The following is a 21,354-nucleotide window of genomic DNA, read 5'->3' on the forward strand; positions in this document are numbered from 1 at the left end:
ACCAAGACCTCTCTACCCCAGTTGACTTGCAGTCAGAGAGAATAAGGAGTGGGAAGGGGAGGGCTGCTCAGGGTAGACAAGCTCCCCCATCTTCCTACTTCCCAGCAGCTTTTTCTGCTGCTTCTTCTCTTCTCCCACCCCAGCCTGGGAAGGCCTTTTCCCCCTCCCCCTAATAAGTGGGAGCTGCCTTCTATCAAGTGAGGGGGATGGTTAGGTAAATGGGAGAAAGGGTCTGAGAGAGAGAAAGAGAGAATTAACTCACAGCGTTCGCCTGGGATTCATTTGCGAAGATGTAACCTCTCTCACCATCGTCCCCAGCGCCGTAATCCCCTCTAACTGCCAGGCCCTCTGTCCTAGCATTAAACCTCACCAGCAGCTGCGTGGCTGGACAGTTAAGATTATATATGATGTAAATATATTGTGGGTTTGTCAGCTCTCCCTACACCATAAAACTTGGTTTAATGATATCACGTGGTCCCCCAAGAGCCACTCACGGGCTTGCCTTCAGGCTATTCACATAAATAACCTCCAAAAGTTTCAAACTCCTAAATTCACATAGAAGCCATGCCTATTTCTCTAATGCTCAGTTACACTAAAAAGCCCTGGTGCTGTTCCTTTGCCCCACCCCCACATCCCCCTTGCAGGGTGGAGAGGGGGGAGAGGGTGGATCCTTATTTATTTATTTACTTACTTATTTCCATAAGGACCTGTCGCCTTCGAGGTCGTGTTGATCTTTTTGTCCTCTTATTTTTTCCTCCTCTTTCCTCTAATTGCTCAGAGTGGGCCGTGTCCCCCCTCTTCCCACTCCCCCGGGAAGGTAAGTCATGCTTCTTCCCCTTCTTTCTTGCTGCCAGAGGGGGTGGGTTCCAGGGCAAAGTGGAGAGGCAGGCTCCATGGTCTCTGCTTGCAACCCAGAAGCCCCCTCCATAAACTCCCCCAGAGCAATGCCAGACCCTGTTACCTGGAAATATGTTCTAGGAGGCTGGCTGGTGGGGAAACTACCCCAGGCCCCAAAGCAGAAGCCCCTGTTCAGGGAGAAATCAGGGATCTGGGCCTTATGCACCCTCAGCGTAGGGAAGTAGGTACGAGGCCTCTGGCTTGGTTGCCGCCGCTGACTCCCGACGATGCTGCAGAAGCCAAGGCTGGTGCCTGGGCAGACCTGCAGATTGTGACAGGAAGGAGGAGGGCAGGCAGGCACTCTGTGTCTACCCAAGCCTGGCCAAAATGAGTCAGACCTTCAGCTCCTCCAGGGAAGGAGAGGCCCAAACCCTGCCGGGAGGAGGCAGTCAGTGCACGGTGGGGCTGGTGTGCCCTGCCTGGCAGCTCTAACCAACATTGCCCCTATCTATGACAAAGCCCTTGGTTTTCCCCCTGGGGTGGTGCGCCTGTCCCCTGGGGAGGAAGCACAGGGCCTGGGCAGCCTGGGAGGCTGGAGCAGGTGGGTGCGGGTGCCACAGCCTCTTTCTTAGTTAACTGTTACCCACCGGAGACGCCAGTGCTTCTCCACGCTTCACTGCTCACTCAATAGTTTTACTCAGCATGGAGAAAAAATTAAAATAACTCCCTGAAGAAAATTACACATTTTATTTCAGAGAGAGAGAGAGAGAGAGAGCACTGGTCTGGGTTAACTGCTGTGTGCAAGTTAAGGAGAGACAACAGGCGCCCTAACCTGGCCTGAGTGCAGTGCGAAGGGGAAGGGTGGTAGTTGTGGGCACTGTTCAATAAGCATTTGTTGAGACTGCCTATGTGCCAAGCATGGGGTGAGGAAAGGCTCTTGGGTCTTTTAAAAAATGACTGATGGGTAGCTTAGGCAGTGGGATGCAGCGAAGTTAGTCCTTATAATAAATCCAAGGAGCATCAGTATTAATAATCATAAATATTCCCCTGCCCCTCCCCAGAGCCTCTCTGCTCCCCTTTCTTCTTGGCTGCTGGTGCAATCCCTTAGCCAAGCTCCAGACCCTCACCCCACCAGTGTGGGGGGCCTAGGCTTGGCTCCAGGAAATCAGCCTGTTGTGGGAGGTGGGAGAGGAAATGCAGTAAAGTTTTATGGACCCTTCCCACATTTGTTTCTACTGTAAAGTGCTTCCTCCCCCAGCCCATCCCAGGAGCCTGGAGAAGGACCTGATCCTCAGACACTACCTGAATTATCTGCCTCCTCCCACCCCCACTTTTAACCCATCCTCCCCTCCACACAAAATCCCAGAGACTGAGATAAATGATGGCAGACAGACGTGACTCCAGCACTGGTCTATGCAGCTCCTTTCCCAGTTAATTGTCCTGCGTAGCCCGAGGCCCTAGAAGGTGGTGGAAACAGTCTGAACATTTCCTGCCAGGCTGATACACACTGCAGATTGTCCTCCCTGCTCCCTCTTCCCCAGTATCTTAGATACTGAGGCACACCTCCTCCAACTCTCCCAACACCCCCTTACCAAGCAATACCACCTCCCTCTAGAGGCCCTTATGAGACCAAATGGGTCCCTAGAGTGAGGGCTCAGCCCTCCCTCTATGTCCAGCAAGGCCTCTCAGGGACCACCTAGGCCCAGGAAAGATCTTCAGAGGCCCAGAAGGGCCTAAGGCTGAGCACGGCGGAGCCACTGGTTCCTGCACCGCAGCTTTGGCACACAGTGGGGGCTGCTGCCAGTCCAGAGGCCTCCTGGAGTGCAGAGGCGTGAAGGCCTTGGACAGCCACAGCATGGGAAAAGCCAGTACCCGAGGCCTAGGTGCCCTTCTCTTCCCCCAGAGGCTCTTGTTGCAGCCAAGAAACAGGAAAGGAGCTCAATTTCACCTCCCTCTACTACTCACTGCCCCTAGAAGCTAGAAAAATTTTTAAAGGGGTGGCTTAAAGTTTGTGGGTCTCCTTCTACATCTCACAGCCCATTTAGACAATTTTACCCAATACATGCCCCAAACAGACAGGAGCCACTGCATCTTTAGTCCTGTTCTCTCTTTATTTGATATGACAAAATATAGTTTCAGGAAGGACCCAGAGTCAATAAATAGTTGGACAACAGCAATGGGTCAGGAGGGCACAGAAATTCGTGGCAGGGACTATGGGACAGCAAAGGGCCTCTAGGACCACTTGCTGGGGTCCAGTGCCAGGAAACCCCACTAGTTGAGCTAGCTAGCAGGCTGGGGCTGCCGGCCTGAGAGGGCATGCAGCAGGCACAGGCTGGGGAGGTTCCCGGGTTTTGGGGGGAAGAGGTTGTGGAGATAAGGTTTGGAAAGCATAGAGCAACTGTGGGGCCCCTAGGCCGATGCTCTCCTTTCATATGCAAATCATTCATAAGTGAAAATCTAGTTTAGTCGCTACAAGGAAGCACCCCGAGTCTAGGGCCAGACTCTCGCCAGCCTTTGGCTGTCTAACCCGTCCAGCCGGGAACAAAGGAGAGGGCGAGGTTAGAGGGTCCGGCGAGGGTCCTGTGGCGCGGGCCGGGCCCACCTTAACTCGGGAGGGCCGCGCTGAGGCTGGGAGCCGGAGAGACGGCCCAGGCCAAGGTTCGTTCTGCGCCAGCCTGTACGCCGCAGCCCTGGGCCCCGGGTACCGAGCTGAGCCGAGCTGAGGGGAGATGGGGCAGCGCCGACAGCCCCGCGGGAACCCTGGGTCGGTAGGGATGCGGAATGCCAAGGAAAAGCGCTTTTGTCTGTGGGGCCCGGGAGCCCAGTGCTCCAGCACCTGCCCCCGACCCGAAATATAGAGAGGAAAGGCGAAAAGGAAAGGCGCAGGGACAGGAACCGGCTAGGGGCGCGCTCTGCGGGCCTCCCCCGCTGCCTCTAAAGAGCCTCTTTGCTTTTCATTTTGGAATCTTTCTTCCACTTCATCCTGCGGTTCTGGAACCAGATCTTGATCTGTCTCTCATTGAGACACAAGTTGTTGGCGATCTCTATGCGCCTGCGGCGAGTGAGGTAGCGGTTAAAGTGGAATTCTTTCTCGAGTTCCAGAGTCTGGTAGCGCGTGTAACTGGTTCGGGACCGCTTGCCGTCCGTCTCTGGAACATAAACCCCACCCCAAGCCAGGAAGGGGTGAATAGCTTGCAGCGTTCCCCCGTCCCCACCCCAGCCCAGGCCCCCACCCGCGGCCGGAGGGAGAGGAGGCGAGAGCCGCAAGACAGGCCACGCGGGCCGCAGGCGGGCCAGCCCAGCCCAGCCCCGGGAGAGGCGCCTCCGCCCAGGCAGGAAACTTTCCACCGCAGCCTTCACTCTGCAGCCGGAGGGGCTGAGGGGGGGTTGGGGGGAAGAGGGAGACCCAGGCTCGGACCGAACAATAAGCACCCTCGAGATCCGAGCACCGGGGACCCCCCTCCCGCCCCTCCCGAGTCGCTGGAATCCTCCGGAGCCGCGAGCGCCCGCGGAGCCGGCTCCGCAGGGGAGGGAGGGAGGGAGCCGCGGGGGGATCCCCGCTCTGGAGCCCCGCGCTCCTCACCCTTCAGATCCCTCTATTTTTTTAACTCCCTCCCTCTCCCCCAAAAATTGAATATTGCCTTTTATACACGTTTTGTTCCTATGATCCAATTATGTCGTCGTAAATTTGGGCGCACACAGCCTCTAAGCCTTTTAGTGGACAGTTTTACGAGCCATTGATGCCTGGATCGTAAAATTTATGGCCGCAGGTTTTTTTTCTTTATTTGCCCCGCATGGCCTATAAAACCCAGGCGGACCCGAGCGCGCAAAATGAAGTCCTAAAGTTTACCGTGGCTCATGTGCAGTTTGGTCATCCACGGGTAAATCTGTGGCGGGGCCGGTGGCTGGCTCAGTCCGGCGGGCTGCCCTGTCTGCGCCTGCTCCTCTTTGATCTCCCCACTGCTCTTAGCTCGCTCCTCCAGCGCCGGGCGAGCCGCCTTCTGACTGTACATCCCGGGGTTCAGAGGAGCCGCTTCGTCTCTGCCCGGAGCGTGTCCCGGAGCGGCCGCGGCGCTGCAGGCGGGGCGGTCGGGGTGAGCCCGGGGGTTGGCAGCCATGTCTACCCCGTGGAGAGAGTTGGAAGGCGCAGGCGGTGGGAAAGTGATGCTTAAGTCCAATCCGCCGTAGCAGTACCTGGATGCCTGCACCTCTGAGGCCGATCCATAGTTCCCACAAGTTTGCATGTTATAGGCAGGGATATTGGGGCTCTGCTTATAGAATGAATTGGCTACGTAGGAGCTCATGGCGGGGAGGGCCCAAAAAAATTTCTGCACCCTTTTTGATTAAGGGTGATTTGTGACTCTTTGAAGTTGAGGGGTTTTTTGTTCTCCAAAGTGGACAATTTATAGGTGGAGATATCTCTTTCTTTATCCTATGCGCTCTTCCCAAATAAGGGAGCCTTAAATAGAGTCACGTGACTCGAGCGGCCACTCATAAATTTGGCTTGATGACCTCCGGGAGGTTAGTGATGGAAGCCGGCGAAACGCATCTCGATATGTTGGCAAAGCCCAACCAAGGGGGAGAGGGAGTGAGAGAGAGAAAGAGGGAAGGGGGAGGGAAAAAAAAAAAGGTTCTTGGAATTGGGGGTAGCCGGGACAACAAGCCCACAGCGACACCTGGTGCGTACGTGGGGGAATTGCATCCTGGAGCGCCAGCTTGCTTTCCGGTGGCTGGATTTCCTACACTGTGAAGGAGAAGCTGGTTGTTGGGGCAACCCCTGAGCTAGCCTTTTAAATTCTATTTAAAATTGGGAAAAGATGAGGCCTCACTTATAATGCACAGAGTGCTTTTTGTAATGAAAGCCCCGTTCTCCCAACCTCCAGGGTCTTCCAATCTTCAAAAATGGATGAGGAAAGGGGATTAAGTTAGGTAAGGTGGCCTATGCCCAGGCTGGAGAACCAATGGGGTTTAACTTAGGTTCCCTAAACCAAAGGTAGAAGTCCCTTGCCTCTCAGGCCCTAAGGCCCCACTACTGCTGAAGAGGTGCCTATCAGCAAGAGAAAGTAGAATTAGCTTCTGAAGAGGTAGACAGGACGCCCAGGAGGAGGGATCCTGAGTGGTCAGAACAAGATAGGGGGGTCATGAAGCTGAGGGTGATGCAGGCTGTTTGGGATGGATCTGGAGGTGAGGAGCCAGGTGGAGTTGGCTAGACCTCACCATGCTAGGGTCCCCAGAGTGGCAACAAGGCAATTTTCAAGTGTGTGTGTGGACACGGACAGAGCCAGACAATGGTCTAGAGGACTGCTCTGTCTCCCTGTGTGCGATCCTTATGTGGTACCTATGCCAGAGGTTTTAGACAGAAAACAGATGTTAATTGAGGACATGGAGAAGCAAGATTGAAGCCTCCACAAATATTACGTGAGCATGGCAGAGGAAAAGGCCCGTTATGTGCCCTTTGGGGGAAAGGTCTCTGGGCTAGGCTTTCCAGGGACCTGAATCCATAAGGTCCACAAGAGAGCAATTTCTGAGCTACCAAGAGGAATGGGGCGGACCTGGGGGGTGGGCAGGGCAGGCGCCTGGGTAGCCTTCGCAGGGTATCTGCAGCCATTCGGCCCCATCCTCTTCCCCCGTAGCCCCAAGTCTCATACTTCCCTGCCTGCTTCTTCCCAGGAAATCTCCGCCCCGCCAGGAGAAGGCCCCCTCCTCACTGGTGGAGGCACTGGAGGCGAGGGTGGGGGCGCTGGAGGGAATCTGAAGGGCCCGGAAAACTCTGGCGGATTTTTTCCCTCCGGAGACCCCCCTCAACACCTCTCCCTGTAGGCCCACTCAGGTTTCTCTGGCCAGGCTTGGAGAGAGAAGGCCAGGGTTGATAAATGGTTAGGGTCCGGCTGCGCTCCTCACCCGCCTCTTCAGCCGTTTGAGGAGAGAAAAGTAAGGAACCAGCCCGGCTGGAGCTGTAATGAAGAAGGAATTTTGTCCCGGCCACGTCAGGAGTCCCAGAGCAGGCGAGAGCTCAGTTTCCAGGCTTTCTCTCTCGAGATGTCCTTGAATCGCTCAATCCCTGCCGACAGGGCTCCAGTCCCGCGGTCTTCTCTTTCCCTCCGCTCTCCGCCTCCGCCACGTTTCGCAACAGCCAGCTTGGCGCGGGCCTGGGGCTTGCTCTCACGGCGCCCCCCGCCTCCAACTCCCGGGAGTGGGTGGAGGAGACCCTGGTGCCTGGATAGTGCTTCTTTACTGGTCTTTCGGGGCGCCTCGGGGTTCGGACGCCGAGGACACCGGCTGCCACAGGCAGGAAGAAAGGCCTGCGTGGAGTTGGTGCCCAAACCGACTGATCCCGGCTCCCCCCCGCAACAAAATCCTACGCGGCCTTTTCCCGCAGGGTGTGTGTGTTGCTCCGCGCAGGGAGCCCAGAGAGGCCTCCCAGCCCCTCAGTGCGATCGCGAGAACGAACAGAAGGCCGGGGCTGGGCGCCTGGGCTCCGGGGAAGGCGAGTGCAGAGGGCTGGGGGCTTGCAGGGGGCCGGCAGGCGCGGGAGCGCTTGGAGCCTGCTCCAGCTCTCACCCTGAGGCCGGCGGGCGAGCGAATTAACAGAATTCCCGGTATAAACTTTTAAAAATAATATCAGTTTTATTAAATATTCGAGAACGGACCCAGAGGTTGGATTTATACAGGAGGGTAACACGAAGGGATTTATTTATTTATTTATTTTCTCCTACTGGCTAAACAAACGTCATTCACTTTTTTTCTCTCTTTTTGTAATTTTCCCTCTTTTTTTTCCTTTTTTGAAATTGGATAGGAACACTGACGGTGCTAAACATAAATATAAATACAGAGACCACAAATACAGCTAAAAATCTTCACACAGAAACGGTCACAGTTTGTAAAATGCCATAATGACCCCCAGGATTCTTTAAATACAATTTGCCTGGACTGGGCATTTGCTGGGGCAGAGGGGCTAGGCAGGGACTGCGGGGAGGCCCTGGGGGTTGGTGTGGGGCCAAGGCGCGCCCTCCTTGGGCCTCCGGCGCTCCCCGGCTGCCAGGCCGAGCCCTGAGGCCCTGGAGCAGAGGCCCCAGGCCCAGGAGCCGGCTCTCTGCACGGGGGGCGGGGGTGGGGGCGTCGAGGGAGTAGGGGAGCCAAGTCCTCACTTGGAGGGCAATCTGTAGAGTCTGAGTTCAGGGTCCGAGCCCCCAAGGCCTGGACGGGGAAAAGGGCCTGTAGACAAGCCGAGAACGAGCTAGCAAGGGAGCGAGGAGGAGGAGGCGCGTGGTGAAAGAGAGTTGTGCGGTGAGGGAGGGGGTCCAGAGCTGACTTTCAGGTCCACGTTTGACTCCCTAATTTTGTTTTAGGGAATCAAAACACATCAATTGTGCCAGTGATAAATACAGAGTGTGTGATTAGGGGAGAGTTGGTGGCGAGCGAGGGAGAAAGGGAGAGAGGGGTGGCAGGGACAGTCCTGGTCACTCTTTCTGCTTCTCCTCTTCTGTCTCTTCCCGCTTTTCCTCTTTTCCGCCCAGGCTGTCGGCGGTGGCCCCTCCGCCGCCCCCCGAGAGAGTGGATGTGAGATTAGATTCTTTTTTCCACTTCATCCGGCGGTTCTGGAACCAGATTTTGATCTGTCGCTCGGTCAGGCAAAGCGCGTTGGCGATCTCGATGCGCCGGCGCCGCGTTAGGTAGCGATTGAAGTGAAATTCCTTCTCCAGTTCCAGGGTCTGGTACCGCGAGTAGATCTGGCGGCCGCGCCTCCGGTCCGCTCCGTAGCCGACCCCTAAAGATCCGGGCACAAAACACACTAAAAGCAATCAGCAAAGCGTCCTCTGCAGACTGTTTCGCCTAGCAAAGTCCTGACCCTCCCAACCTAGCCAGCAGCTCACAGCCTCCTTAGGGCTCTAGCCTTCTCCCTTTTGCCTTGCCCCACCCCCACTGGGGGTACAGCGAGGACCCCAACTTCAGACCTCCTATAAGGTGGGACCTGTGTGTCCCAAAGAAAGGTGTGTGGTGGGGGGGGGGGCGGGGGGGCGGGGCAAAAGGCAAACAGAAAGCTGCAAGTCTAAAAGCAGATTTTTGAAAAATCCCAGATAATGGGGATGAGGGCCCCCTTTCTCAAGGACTGGGCTTCCCCATCTCCCCAAGCATCCTAGTTCCTTGGAAACTTCTCCCCACTTATCTGCCTCTCCTCTCCCCCTCCCTTCTCCTCAGACTGACTCCACTTTGGGGGGCTCCCCTATCTTCTGCTCCCTCCCCTCATCCCCTGCCCTGTTCCTGCCCCCTCAGCTCGCCTTGGAGCCCTCCAATCCGTCAGGGGCCAAGGGGGCCAGGCCCCTGCAAGCGAGCGAGAGGCGAGCTGAGGGGGCAGAAGAGGGGGCCCTGTCTCGGCGAGGAGACGAGCGTGATTGTTTTTATGGGGCCATAAAAAACTCTCTCCGCCCGTTCTTCTAGGGAAGCCGGTCATAAAGCCAGTTCAGTTTATTTAATTTATATCTCGGAGCTGTAAAACTCACCACTGTGCGAATTCATTCGCTGCATCCAGGGGTAAATCTGGATACTGGCTTTCTGGTCCTGGGGCGCAGTCCTGCCCTGCTCAGAACTAAAATCCTGAGCGATTGAGGTCTGTGTGTTATGTCCTAAGGTGTTTTGTCTGCAGTTTGAGAGCATGTCTTTCTCCTGGTAAAAGGAATTAGATCCATAGTCATACGGCCCCCGGCTGGAACTGAACACGACATTCTCCTGTGGCGAATAAAAGGGAGTCGAGTAGATCCGGTTCTGGGCAACGGCCGCTCCATAGGTCGAGAAATGCCTCACCGGATCATAGGCGGTGGAATTGAGGGCGACGTTGGGGAGGACGTCCTGGCCCCCGGCGAGGTGGCAGGATAAGGAAGGGTTAGTGAAGTAGGAATTCATCCCTTTGCCTTTACCTGGTCGGGCTATGATTTCTTTAATATTTATTTCTGTCTCCAGTTTGTACTCGGAACTAGATGGTTATAGGGACGGCTCCAATCCAGGACAGACAAAATGACAAAGTCAGCTGACCCCCTCCCAGCCAATCGCAAGCCAGATGTCAGGAAGGGGGAAAAAAATCGCTTCTGCTTCTGTTGATTCCCTAGTTGAGACTAAGTGTGTGCTTTGAAAGTAAGACTTGGATTTCTTTTAAAATATATATATATATATGTAAGGGAATTGGTTTGGTGGTGAAGGAGGGGTGCATGTCCCTGAGCAGGGCCTTGGGACTCAGGGAAGGAGAGCTGTACTACCAGGAAATCTCTCAGCCCCAGCTAACTTTGCTGTGCTGTGGCCAGAGCCAGGGCTAGAGAAACCCCTGTATTTTCAATCTGGTTTCATGTTTTATATCTGCCCCCTTCTAAAATTACATCCTGATTTCTCCAAGGGAGGAACTCCCTCCCAGCACAGGAGGGGGGTCCCTAGAAATCCTGCAGGAAATCCTGTTTTGACACTCCATGGAGTGAGTCCCATCACTAAACTAGTATTTTTTTCATCAATAATTAAAAAAAAATCAAAAGTAGAAAGAAATTTCATAAAACCTGTTCCCCTGAGTAAGTAGAGTGTGGCTGAGAGTCTTGAATGTAGTAGGGATGTGGGGAACAACTAGGTCTAAAGGGGCAAGACTTCAGGGTACAGTGGCAGAGCTGGAGTGGGCAAATGGGCCACGCATCTGCTCTCCTTTGCCTCCTGGCTCCCTTCTGCCTCCTCCTCAGGACCCCTCTTTTGGGAAAACTCTTCCAGCATTTTTGCCTAAAAGGGAAAATGTATAAAAATGCAATAGAAAAAGGAGAAAAAGAAGTAAAATGTAGGGAGGTGGCACCGGAGGGGGAGAGACAGAGAGAAAGAGAGAGAGAGGAAGAACGAAAACTCTGAGAATCTTTCTAGAGACATCAACTCCTGTTTATGTTGGTGAGAATTTATGATTTGGAGCCAGTGAGGGCCGGTGGGGTAATTCACATAGGATCCAGCCAGAAAGAGAAGGCTGGTGGGGCTCTGATGGACAGTTAGCTTCCTGCAGGCTGAAGCTCCTGCCTTGGTCAGAAGCCCCCCTGCCCCCTCCAGACTCAGGGCACCGCCAGTGGAGGCGCCCCTGGACCTGAGCTATGAGGCTTGGAGACTTCAGAAAGGGGTTCTAAGGAGCTCTCACCCAAGTGCCAGTCACCCGTGGTGGGGATGGGCCTCTCAGCAGCCTCAACGCCCATTTTATTCCCCCATCTTGGGGCTAAAAAAAGGGAAGAGACGGTTACGAAAAGGCAGCTGAATCCGAGGCTTGTGAGGGAGCCGCAGTAGGCGAACTGAAACAGCGGAAAGTGTGCAGATGGGGGTTTTCTCCTGATTAGTCCAAACTTAATTTGATATCGTGATATAGGCTGAAAATGCCTTGAGTTGACAAAGAAGGGTGGTGGGGAGTGTGCGGGGAGCAGAGAAAGCTCATATTTCCCCCCCACCATTTTTGGGTGGGTTGGGGGGGAAAGCTGGCTATAACAAGAACCCGGATGTCTCCGGATTTTATGATCTTTTCCTTCTGTGTAACAAAGCGGAGTAATCAATGGGTAGCAATAAAGCCATAAACGGGACTATGCTGAGAAAAAACTCGTTTATTCATCTTCTGTAACGTTAAGGTTTCCCTGGAGTGTTGCTAGGGGGGAAAAATAAAGTTTCGAACCCAAAAGCAGACAGTGTGCAGGAGCTGGTGGAGACAACATGTTAGTTAATATATGAACCTCGTTAGGGGGTTCTTCCTGCCAGACAATTTGTGTTGGTTTTAGAAAATACAGCCCCAATCCTCCAGAAAGGACAGAAATTTGTCGGTATTTGGAAGGGAAGGGGAAAGACTCCTATAATTATAAAGGTTCCTCCTTCTAGACCACACTTTCTTCTCCCCAAGGAAATGAAGGGGAAAGGGTAGAGGAGGATTTTTAAATTAAGAAAAAAAATTTTAGATGAGTTATCTCATTTTTGGGGTGACTTGGCAGGTACACAAACATAGACACCAATGTGAGTTGCTTTTTGCCCTAGAATCCAGCTGTCCTCGAATTCATGGCATGCCTGAGCAGAGGTTTCCAACAGCTGGCTGAGGCTTCAGGCCCCCTGGAGGGCAAGAGGTGGGGGAGAGACAACAAGGCAGGAGTACTCTGGGGACTGAGCTAGGGAACAAGTCAGTGCACCCCTGGACACAAGTAGCCTCTCTCAGAGTTCCCAGCCTCCTTTCTGCCCTAAGGGTAGTGGTGTAACAAGTAGAAGAGGCCGGAAGAGAGAGTAACTCTGTCCCCCCCTCCAATTTCAGAGAGAGATTGCTAGAGGGATAAATCATGTCAGTGATATTTCCTTCAAGATATTAAATTGTTGCAATGTACAACAAATTGAATGATGGAAGATAGGATGTCTTAATGAGGTTTCACTTTCAATGAGTGTTGATTTTCTATGTATTTAAAAATCTCTTTTATGTCTGGGTGGGGGAGGGAAGGACCTTGGAAGAAAGAAGGGGCTTCTGGGGCAGCATGGACTACAGCCCCCAGCAAGGATGCCTAGGTTTCCTTGAGCCCCTCCTCAACCATGTCTGGAGAGGAAAGGGGCCCCAAAGTTGGGGAGATTCTCTATTGGGGCCTAAAGTCGGTGGGCTCAGGGAGGTTGGCGACCTGAGAAGCAGAATGTGAGCCTCAGCCCCAGAAAGTTAAGTGTTTTATGACGTCCCTAAACAGAGGGCAGAGACTGAAAGGTCTCGCCGATTTATAATGAACAGAAACCAGCTGCTGGGTGAAAAAGGCAGAAATGCTGGAAGGGGGAGAGAAGGGGAAACAGAAATACAAATAAATTCCTCCACTGCTTAAAGACCTTTGGCAAAATTAATTTTCAACACACCCCCCCCAATTACCTTTCATTCCTGAGGAAAGAAGAAGCCCTCTTCTTTCTCTTAGATCTTTAATTATGCAGCTGAAATTTGCTGAAAGGATTCGCTCCAAGGGGGGAGAGCAGGTCAGATGAGCCCGATCTTCCCTACCTTGGATTATATTTTCTTTTTCCCATTTCATGTTAATTTTATTTTTTTGGCAAAGGAATGGCTGTCTATAGGGGGAAAGCTGGGACTTAGATTTTTCTAAATATATTTATATTTTCCTATTAAATTTGTCTGAAAACAATTATGGAAACTCATCAGCAGAAGCAAGAACAGATGTTTTATTAAAACTGCAGTTGTGCTCTGTAAATATGCACAAGTCTTGGGAAGGAGGGGAGAGAACTTGTTCTTTGTTTCTATAAAACGAGCCTAGAGAAATCAGAGAACACTACCCCCCAACCCCATCAGGCTTGCAGGTCTCCTTGCTGCTGCTCTGGCCCCTTAGCCTCCCAAATCAGGCATTCGGAAGGGGCTTGGTGTCAAGAGCAGATTTTCACTTTCAGAGAAGCTTTAATTAGTGGATTCAAAAACAGAATTCAAAAAACACAGAAAAAGAATACAAGGGAAAAGTTGCCACTTGCTTCTCCAGTCCTCTCCAATGCAAAACACATGCTTTTGATAGCGCTAATTATAGGAGAGAAATTTACTGCCTGCGCCTTGGACCTGAGTGGGGTGCAGTCACTGGCCTGGAGTCCCCAAGGATAAGGATGGCATTGCAGCCTGGGCACTTGGGGGTTTCCCTAGGCAAGTTAAATGCTACCACTCCAGCCTTACTCCCCTTTAGGCCAGGGAAAGGCTGGGGGCCTGTGAACTCTGAACTGGGGAAAGGGTGGGGGGGACTGGACCCAGCCTGAAGAAGTTCGTGGGCAGGCCTCACCTTGCTGGCCTTTGCTTTCCACTCAGCTCTGGGAAATGTATTAATTTCCTGGGGAGGGATATTTGAAGTGAGAGGAATGAGATCTGGAATTTTTATTTGGGGACAATATTTTCCAGAGGTCCTCCTTAGTTGTGTTCTCCCTGTCTCCTCTCTCTCCCCAGATCCCCTAACTCTGCGCGGATGTTTGTAACTCACCAACCCTCGCACACAGATACACATACTCCATTCCTGACTGCCGCGCCGCAACTACAGCTCGGTGCCTCCGGAGGCTGCTCGGGGACCCAAGCACTGGAGCCTCAGGACTCAGTGCTCAGCCTCAGCGCCTGGCCTGGGTGCTCAGCTGCCTGGACGCGACCGCAGCTGCCCGACCCTGCCCCCACCACCCCCAAGTCTCACTTTTCTGAGCAAGAGAAGAACGGTTGCCCCGCTGGCCCCTTTTGTGCCACTGGGCGAGGGCTAAAATCCCTCTTACGGAGAAAGCCGAGTTTCAGTAATTGCTCAGCTCCCCTCATAATCACACTATTTGGTTAAGGCTTTGCTGTTCTGGAGCGACTGCTCAGTTGGCCCGATTGGTCTATGATTAGACTTTTTTATTTAGAAATTAAAAAATAAATTCTACTCCAAATGCCTGGTGTTTTGTGTATAAATAAGCTCCTTTGATCTCCATGGAACTCCTAGTCAAAGGATCAGATCGCAAAGAGCCTCCTGGTCTGCCAGAGAACCTGAATGCAGGGAATGCTGTTTGGGAACACCAAAGCATGGCTCACCTAAGGGGCTTCCAGTTTCCCATAGATATGATGGGGGAAGCTGTCTGAGCACATACCTGCCCCCCCTACACACACCGCATTCCAAAAAGGTACACTCCTCCTTTCAAAGTTTAGGCATGGAGAGAAGTGAAATTTGACACACCTAACACAGAAATGGATATCATTTGGGGGTGCTAATATTTTGGGGACAGGGCCCGGGCTGACCAGTTGAAGGGAGCTGGGGATCAGCAGGGAGGGGGAAAGGAGGAAGAGGGCAGATTGGGCATGTTAAGCTGCTGAGAACTGCCCCCAAACACCTCCAAGGCCTGCGCTGGTGATTCCTCTTTTGAGCTAAGAGGTTGAGAGGCTACCCGAGCTGCTTTTGCTTTATTACAATTAAACGGAGAAGAAAGGTATATGGAGGAGCTCTGCTAACTCATGTCACATTTCCTCTCCTCCCTCTCTCTTTCCAGATTTCTGCCTGACCTTTCCTTACCAGCACTTCACTTATTGCTGCTACCATCAGCAGATACAAACTCTCACATTGGCGTTTGTTTGGCTTCTCAATTCACTTCTCTGACTTAAGGTTAAAACATAAAATAGGTCCCAAACATCTCTACCCCATCACGCTCAGCCCTGAGCCCCCTTCCAGCTCCATCTGGAAAAAATCATTTCTGGCTTTTTGGGGGCTGGTGCCCAAGCCTCCCACCTCTATTCCAAGCAGCTGAGTATTAGCTGAGGAGGGGGCTTGGGGAGAGCCTGGGGACACAGCTCTCTGTGATCTGGGAATGGGGAGAGAGCTTAGATGCCTAGGGACACTTGAGGGGGGCAAAGCAAGTGGCCCTGCCTGGCCCAGGAGAAAAATTAAAATGCAGAATATCCAGAATATTTTCTGTCCCCAGAATAGGGCCTCAAGAGGATGCCACATGAGGAAGAAGCCGCAATAGGGGGTGTGCTGCTCTGCGCTGGGTCAAAGGATCCCCAGCCTCCTGGCTTCTTCTATACCCCTCCACATGAAGCACTGCTTGGACCCATTTGAGAGGTTCATGAGAATTATAAAATTCAAGAACTCGGTATTATGACATCAGAGTGAGTTGTCATATAGAAATTGTAAATGTCCTACCAGTTATACATGGCAGGAGTTTTGTGTGTGGGTTCCTGCCCTCCTTTCACGTTTTTTCCTTTCCCCCTCTTTCTCCCCCTGGTCTAACCTCTCCTGCTTGAAAATAAAATGTTGTTATGTTCTGGAACAATACGCCAACAATAAAACAGCATCCTCATTTCCCTATAAATAATTTTATCATTTATTGTTTGCAGATCTGAAAGAACCATTTAATCTGTGCTGGCAAAAAGAGAGAGAGAGAGACTGGGAGGGGAAAATTAATTTCAGAAATGAGAATATTACTTACTTCAATGATACTCTTTTAAATTTAATAGCTAGGAGCAAAATTAAAGGCCAAAAGCCAACTATCTGACTCTACACCTGGCAGGATTGGAGACATATAGGATCTTTAGCAAAGGGGCAATTTAATTTTGTAGGATTTGCTTAAATTCACTGCAATTTTGGGGGGCTGAGGAGAGGGAGTGTGGGAGGAGAATGACATGCTATATCTAGCTTTATGAATCCACCAACATTACCCTGATTTAAAACCCAACAACCTGTGTCTCAGGGAAACTCCTGCAGAAAGGAGTGGGGTAGTGGGGGACTGGGTTGATGGGGGTGGGCTCAACTTTCTCAATGAGTGTGACCCCCTTAACCAAGTGGTCACCAGGGGAAGGAAGAAAAGCCTAGGCAAGGGAAGGGCTGCTCAGAAGTCTCTCCACCACAGGGACACCCAGAGGTTTATGGTGTCCCCATAATTCCCCTGACCCTATAAACAGCTGCCCTGTTTTAAGACTATTTCTGCTTCCTCCCCTCCGAAAGGGAGAATGCAGGAGCTTGTGAGGGCAGGAGGGGGTTGCTGGAAAGGGGAGGGAGTCCGGGGATAGCACAGCACTTTGTTCTCCTGGGCGAGTTCGCTGGTTTGGCGGGTTTCTGACGCAGGGTGGCAGCAGACAAAACAAGTAAACAACTCACAGACACAATAAACAGGAGCGGCTGTGGCGCCGTGGCAGAGGCCATGGGCTGGGCGAGGGGCACAATCCTGGGGTAATGTCACCCCAGTGCCTGGGGTGACCAAGGCCCAGAAAGCCTAAGGCTGCCCTCCTTGAAGGGCGGGAGGAAGGTGGAAGAAAGCTGCACACCTCTTGGTGCAGCCTGTCTGGACAAGAGTCTTGGGAGGAACCCGATCACCTAGAGAGAGTAGCGGAAAACCCCTCCAGCCCCGCTCTGGTCCCTGCTTTCTTTTATGGGGTTTTCCACTGACATTGATATTTCCCCTCTGCTCTGTCTTTTTGTGTCTCTGGAAGGGAAAAAGGCTGGGAAAGGAGGCCCATCAATTCTCAGCCTTGGTAGCCCATACTCAGTGCTCCAGGCCACAGGCGGCGGGTCCAGCGTCCTCTCCCGTGCTGCCCGGACCAGCCGTCTCCCTGACCAGGTCTTGTCCTGGCTCAGATAGCGACGAGGATTAAAACGCAGTTCATCCAGTAACCAGATCTGGGTATTTGGGGGACCTTAGAGAACTCCCAATCTGCCACCACGGATGCAGGCAAATCGGGCTGGGGCGGGGTGAGCGGCCGGCTGGGGCAAGCAAGGGGAGAAACAGATATTCACTGCATCCCTACCCCTTTTGGCTTGCCTTTTCCACAAGCTTCTCCAAGCACCCTGGCCAGCAGCTGCCCCAGATCACTGTCCAGAGGCCACCTTATTAACCACTCTGATCCCTTCATCGCTCCAGTGAGGCTTCCAGCGCCAGGGCCCTGACTACTCAGAACTGCTTGCAGCCCCACCATGCCCGTGAAAAGAATCCCGCAGAACTCAATTTCAAGACAACTGGTCTCCCTTGTAAAATAATTTCTGAGTTGGGAGAGTTTGCCAGGAGGTATGGAGAGAAAGCAGAAGGGATTTAGTATTTCCCCAGTCCAGCTGCTTGAGCAACAAAAGCAATAAGGTCTGAGAAAGCCTTTATGGCATCCATTGGTTACTGGAACCCGCATACTCTGATTCCAGCGAGCACATATTTCCAGCAGAGCATGCACAGAGGGCCTGCTCAGTGCACCCGGTGCCTCCATGAGCCCACTCTCATCTAGTGAGGACTAACAAAATTTTGCATGCACATAAAATGGTGTTTGAGCGAATATAGGCATGGTAATATACAATTAACCACCAAGGAAATATGAGTCTGTATATATTCATGCATAAGCCTGAGTCTGTACATTTAAGCCTGTATATAATAAATATATAACACTCCCAAGCCTGGTTTCAGAACATAGCCAACCCAACAAGGTCGCCTTCTCCAAACAAGGTCGCATTCTGTCGGGATCACAACTGTCAGACCAGGGAGAGAAAGGGTTTGCTCTGCCCAATTCTCCTTAGCTAGGAACCAGCACATGAAATACAGCGGATGGCAGGGCTGACAAAGCCCCTTATAAGGGGGGCAGGCAAGCCTAAGGGTGCCCAAAGAGTGGGCTCAGAGGGGGAGGCTCCAAGGAATGTTGCCAGGCCCTGACCCACAGATTCAGTGTCTCTGTCCCGGGTGTGCAGAGTCCTTGAGCCAGATTCTATTCTCAGCCACCCTGGCTATTATTAGATAATCACAGAAGGGCTCTCCTGCAGGAAGGACCACGTCAGCAGGGAATGTGGCCTGCAAGGAGGCTGAGAGTTGCCACTGGTGGGTGCTACTGTTTGAATGCCAGAGAGGGAGAGAAAGAAGGAGAAGGGAAAGAAAATCGAAAGTAACTGGGAAGCAGAGAGGTGGTGTTGGAGTCCACTGGGGTCCAGTTTATCCCCTGGCCAGAGTGGAAAATGAAAACAGAGCGCCGGTCGCTGCTGCTATGCCTTCTCTGCTTGCCTCTGTCTTGTAAGGATGGATCTAGGGGTGAAGGGCATAGGATGGGGGTGGGGGAGCTGCAGGGCTGTAGCCAGGAAGGGACAGAAAATCAATTAAAATATTATATAAAGACACCTCAGGATGGTGCTGTTAAGCGGCCAACCTCGAACTCTAGCACCTCCAAATCTCGCTGTGGGTACACTCAGTGAGGTCGTTCTAGGATCAAGAGAAATACCTCAGCCTCGCCCAGGCCCGCCCCTCGGGTGGGAGGGGGCCCTTCTAATATTCTAGGTGAATCTCCACTGGCCTGAATGGCCTTCTCTGGAAAAGGTTTTCTTTCGGGGACGGACAAAGGACACTTGTGTTCCCCCCCATCAGCGGCCATCCACAGGGGCGGGGGCGGACAAAATGTAGGCGAAAGAGAGAAATAGAGGCCTCACCGGTCGGCGATTCCCACATTACTCCAGGAGAAAGGCTCCCTTTTTCGGGCCTCTCGGGCCCCTCCTGTGTCCCACCGCACTCCCTTTGCCCTTTTCAGGTCCCACAGACTCCGGGTTCCGGCCTGCCGCGGGCTGGATCCGCGGGGCATCAGCCACTGGGCTGTGCCTGAGCGGCGGGAGAGCGCGCGGCAGCCTGAGCAGGCGGCGGGCTGGGCCCATTTGGGGAGAGCCAAGCGCTTTTCTCGATCGTAAACAAGGAACGCGAAATTAGCCCCTCGTCAGACGCCTCTGCCGACACACAAGTCCTACTGGGGGTGGGGGGGTGGGGGAGGGGGAGAGAAAATGCCATTTCTTCCCGCGGGAGAATACCTCAGAGGCCTTTATGATGGCCGCGAAAGGGGAATTTTGCGGGGGCAGAAAAGGAAGGGAAGGGGGTTGTGGGGGGAGGGGAGATAAAATTCACCGTCAGCTCTGGCCCAAATGGTTTGATCTGAATGCAAACTGTATTTTTAAAAATTTGATAAAAACAGGTTTCTTCCCCCATCCCCGCCCCCCCACAGGCGACGGGTCAGGGTTTAAACAGGAAATCGTGGAGCGATCCCCTCCCCCACTGGGACTTGGCGCAGAATCCCAGTCGCGCCTCTGGGAGAGGGTGGGGGTAGAGGGGGTGTCTTGGCTTAGATTGAAGGTAAGTCTGGCCCCCAGGTTCTCTCGGACCTCGTCTGGAATATGTTCCCCCACGCCTCCGGGTGTGTCTGCCTGGGTGTGTAGGCGTTTGCGTGTGCGTCGCCGTTTATAAACAGAAATTCACACTTATGGGGCCGCCTCGGAGCCTCGGACCCAGGGCGGGGTCATATATCAAACTGCAACACATTCAGGGCCACGTACATTTGGAAGAAATTAAGCCACTGTGTTATGAAACCATATGCGTCGGGTTAAGACTATACAACAGGCCATTAGCACCAATTATTAGAGAGATCCCGAGTGCCCAGGACCCTCCCGCCGCCTCAGGCTGACGCCTCTACCCCATAAGCCAGCAGCCCCCGGAATCCTCACTGCCTCCGCAGCACCTAGGAGACTCTGCCAGGAGGACTGGGCCTGTCCCCGCCCAGCCTAGGGCCTTCCCCATTTCCACCTCCCCCCCGAGGCGAGGCAGGTCCTAGCCCAGAGCAGCCATGCGTGGCGAGCGGGCATCCCGGTCCAGTGGGCATCCCGGCTGGGATGGCCGCGGTTGGGGGTGAGGGGCGCCGGACCCGGGAAGGGAAAGCCGGTAGGCCTCTTTTCTCTGAGCACAAGATGGCTTTTGAGTACAGCATCCCCCACCCCCACCCTATAACCTCCACCCTCCACCCAACGCAGGGCACCTCCCACCCTTCCATCCGCCCGAGTGGGGGCGGGAGCAGGGGGTGGGCAGACGCTCTCCTCTCGGCTGACGCGCACCAGCCACCAGCCTCCCCCCTAATTGCCAATTAACAGGCCCCGCCGGCCGCCTAGCTGCGCCCGCTTCCTGCTCGGCGGCCCGGCCCTGGGCCCACACTGCGCATGTGTGAGCTCTAGCAGTCGCGCTCTCTGGGAGGGAGGGGGCTGCCAGACAGGGAGGGGAAGCTGGAAAGTTTGTTTGGGGGTTGGGGGGCTAACTTTGCTTAGGGGGCAATGGGCACAGCCTCTAAGTTCTCTCTCCTGCCTGGAGCTTGAGCTTCCAGTTCCGCTCCGACCCAGTTCCATTAGCCAAGAGACCGAAGATCTATAATAAGCAGGTACTGACACAGTGGGCAGCAGAGAGCTGGCGCCCTAGACCGCCGGCTTGAGCCCCACAGGTGCTGTTCCCTTGCCTCCCCACCCCCAACTTGGCACACAGTGACATCAGGACAACACAATCGCCCCACTACCAGTTACCGGTATTCCAGTTTAACTCCGTTTCTCTCCCCCCGCCAATTTTCCTCCCCATAATTAACTACGCGCCCACCCTCTCGCCAGCCCCCTCTTCTCCCTAACCAAGACAAGCCGCTGCTGTCCTTATCTTGAAACCGCCATCCAGCTACGGACCATTAGTTACATATTTGAACCAATAAGGAAACACTTACCGAGCGCTGCTGTCACTCTCCCTCTCTCCCTCTCTGCCTCTCTCTCTCCCACTCTGTCTTTCTCGTCTTCCCTCATTCTGTGCCGCTGCCGAGCCTGTCTCAGCTCCACACACACACATATACTTTATATAAATTCAAAAATAAAAATAATTATAATCATCCAAAAGCCAAACAAAATTAAGGAGAGTTGCAAGAAGGGGGCAGGAGGAAGAGCCTGGGAGAGAGGAGGGGCGGAGGCATCTGCAGCTCCCTAGCTCAACTCCTGCTCCTGCATTCCTCCTGCCCCTTGGGGGCCAGAGGGTCGGGAAGGAAGAGAGAGATGCCCTCAACTTCTGTCTCTCCCCTCCCATCCCCACCCTCCCCAGCTGCCCCCAGCTTCGGCAACTCCACCTGGGAGGAAAAAAAATTAAATGGGGGAAAAATAATTATTAATCAGATTAATTTTTAAAAAATACTGCTAATGAAGGGAGCGCCCAGGGCAGGTTTCCCTGGCAATGGTTAGGCTCTTACAGGGAGGACTGCTCTGCGGAGCGCTCGGAACGGAC

At 53.3% G+C, this 21,354-nt stretch overlaps 2 protein-coding genes and 1 non-coding gene across 4 annotated transcripts; all 3 read right to left on the bottom strand.

Moving 5' to 3' along the window:
- Positions 1-2,929: 2,929 nt before the first annotated feature.
- Positions 2,930-7,346, bottom strand: HOXC5 (homeobox C5). The gene is made up of 2 exons (XM_016923290.4): positions 4,688-7,346; positions 2,930-3,986 (listed from the first exon to the last, which is right to left on the bottom strand). The coding sequence occupies exons 1-2, from the start codon at positions 5,139-5,141 to the stop codon at positions 3,772-3,774; spliced, it is 669 nt and encodes a 222-aa protein (XP_016778779.1). The 5' UTR covers positions 5,142-7,346; the 3' UTR covers positions 2,930-3,771.
- Positions 4,220-4,314, bottom strand: MIR615 (microRNA mir-615). Its single transcript, NR_035944.1, has one exon. It is a non-coding gene; the product is annotated as a microRNA mir-615 (primary transcript).
- A 98-nt stretch (positions 7,347-7,444) lies between the features above and the next one.
- On the bottom strand, positions 7,445-21,354 carry HOXC6 (homeobox C6). 2 transcript variants are annotated; one of them, XM_063785575.1, is made up of 3 exons: positions 20,810-21,354; positions 9,339-9,684; positions 7,445-8,605 (listed from the first exon to the last, which is right to left on the bottom strand). In XM_063785575.1, the coding sequence occupies exons 2-3, from the start codon at positions 9,490-9,492 to the stop codon at positions 8,298-8,300; spliced, it is 462 nt and encodes a 153-aa protein (XP_063641645.1). In that variant the 5' UTR covers positions 9,493-9,684; positions 20,810-21,354; the 3' UTR covers positions 7,445-8,297. The 2 variants fall into 2 exon arrangements, with proteins under 2 accessions (XP_063641645.1, XP_003313691.1); XM_003313643.6 differs by lacking the exon at positions 20,810-21,354 and having other exon boundaries at positions 9,339-10,876.

The sequence above is a fragment of the Pan troglodytes genome, chromosome 10 (genome assembly GCF_028858775.2).
Source record: "Pan troglodytes isolate AG18354 chromosome 10, NHGRI_mPanTro3-v2.0_pri, whole genome shotgun sequence".
Lineage (NCBI taxonomy): Eukaryota > Metazoa > Chordata > Mammalia > Primates > Hominidae > Pan > Pan troglodytes.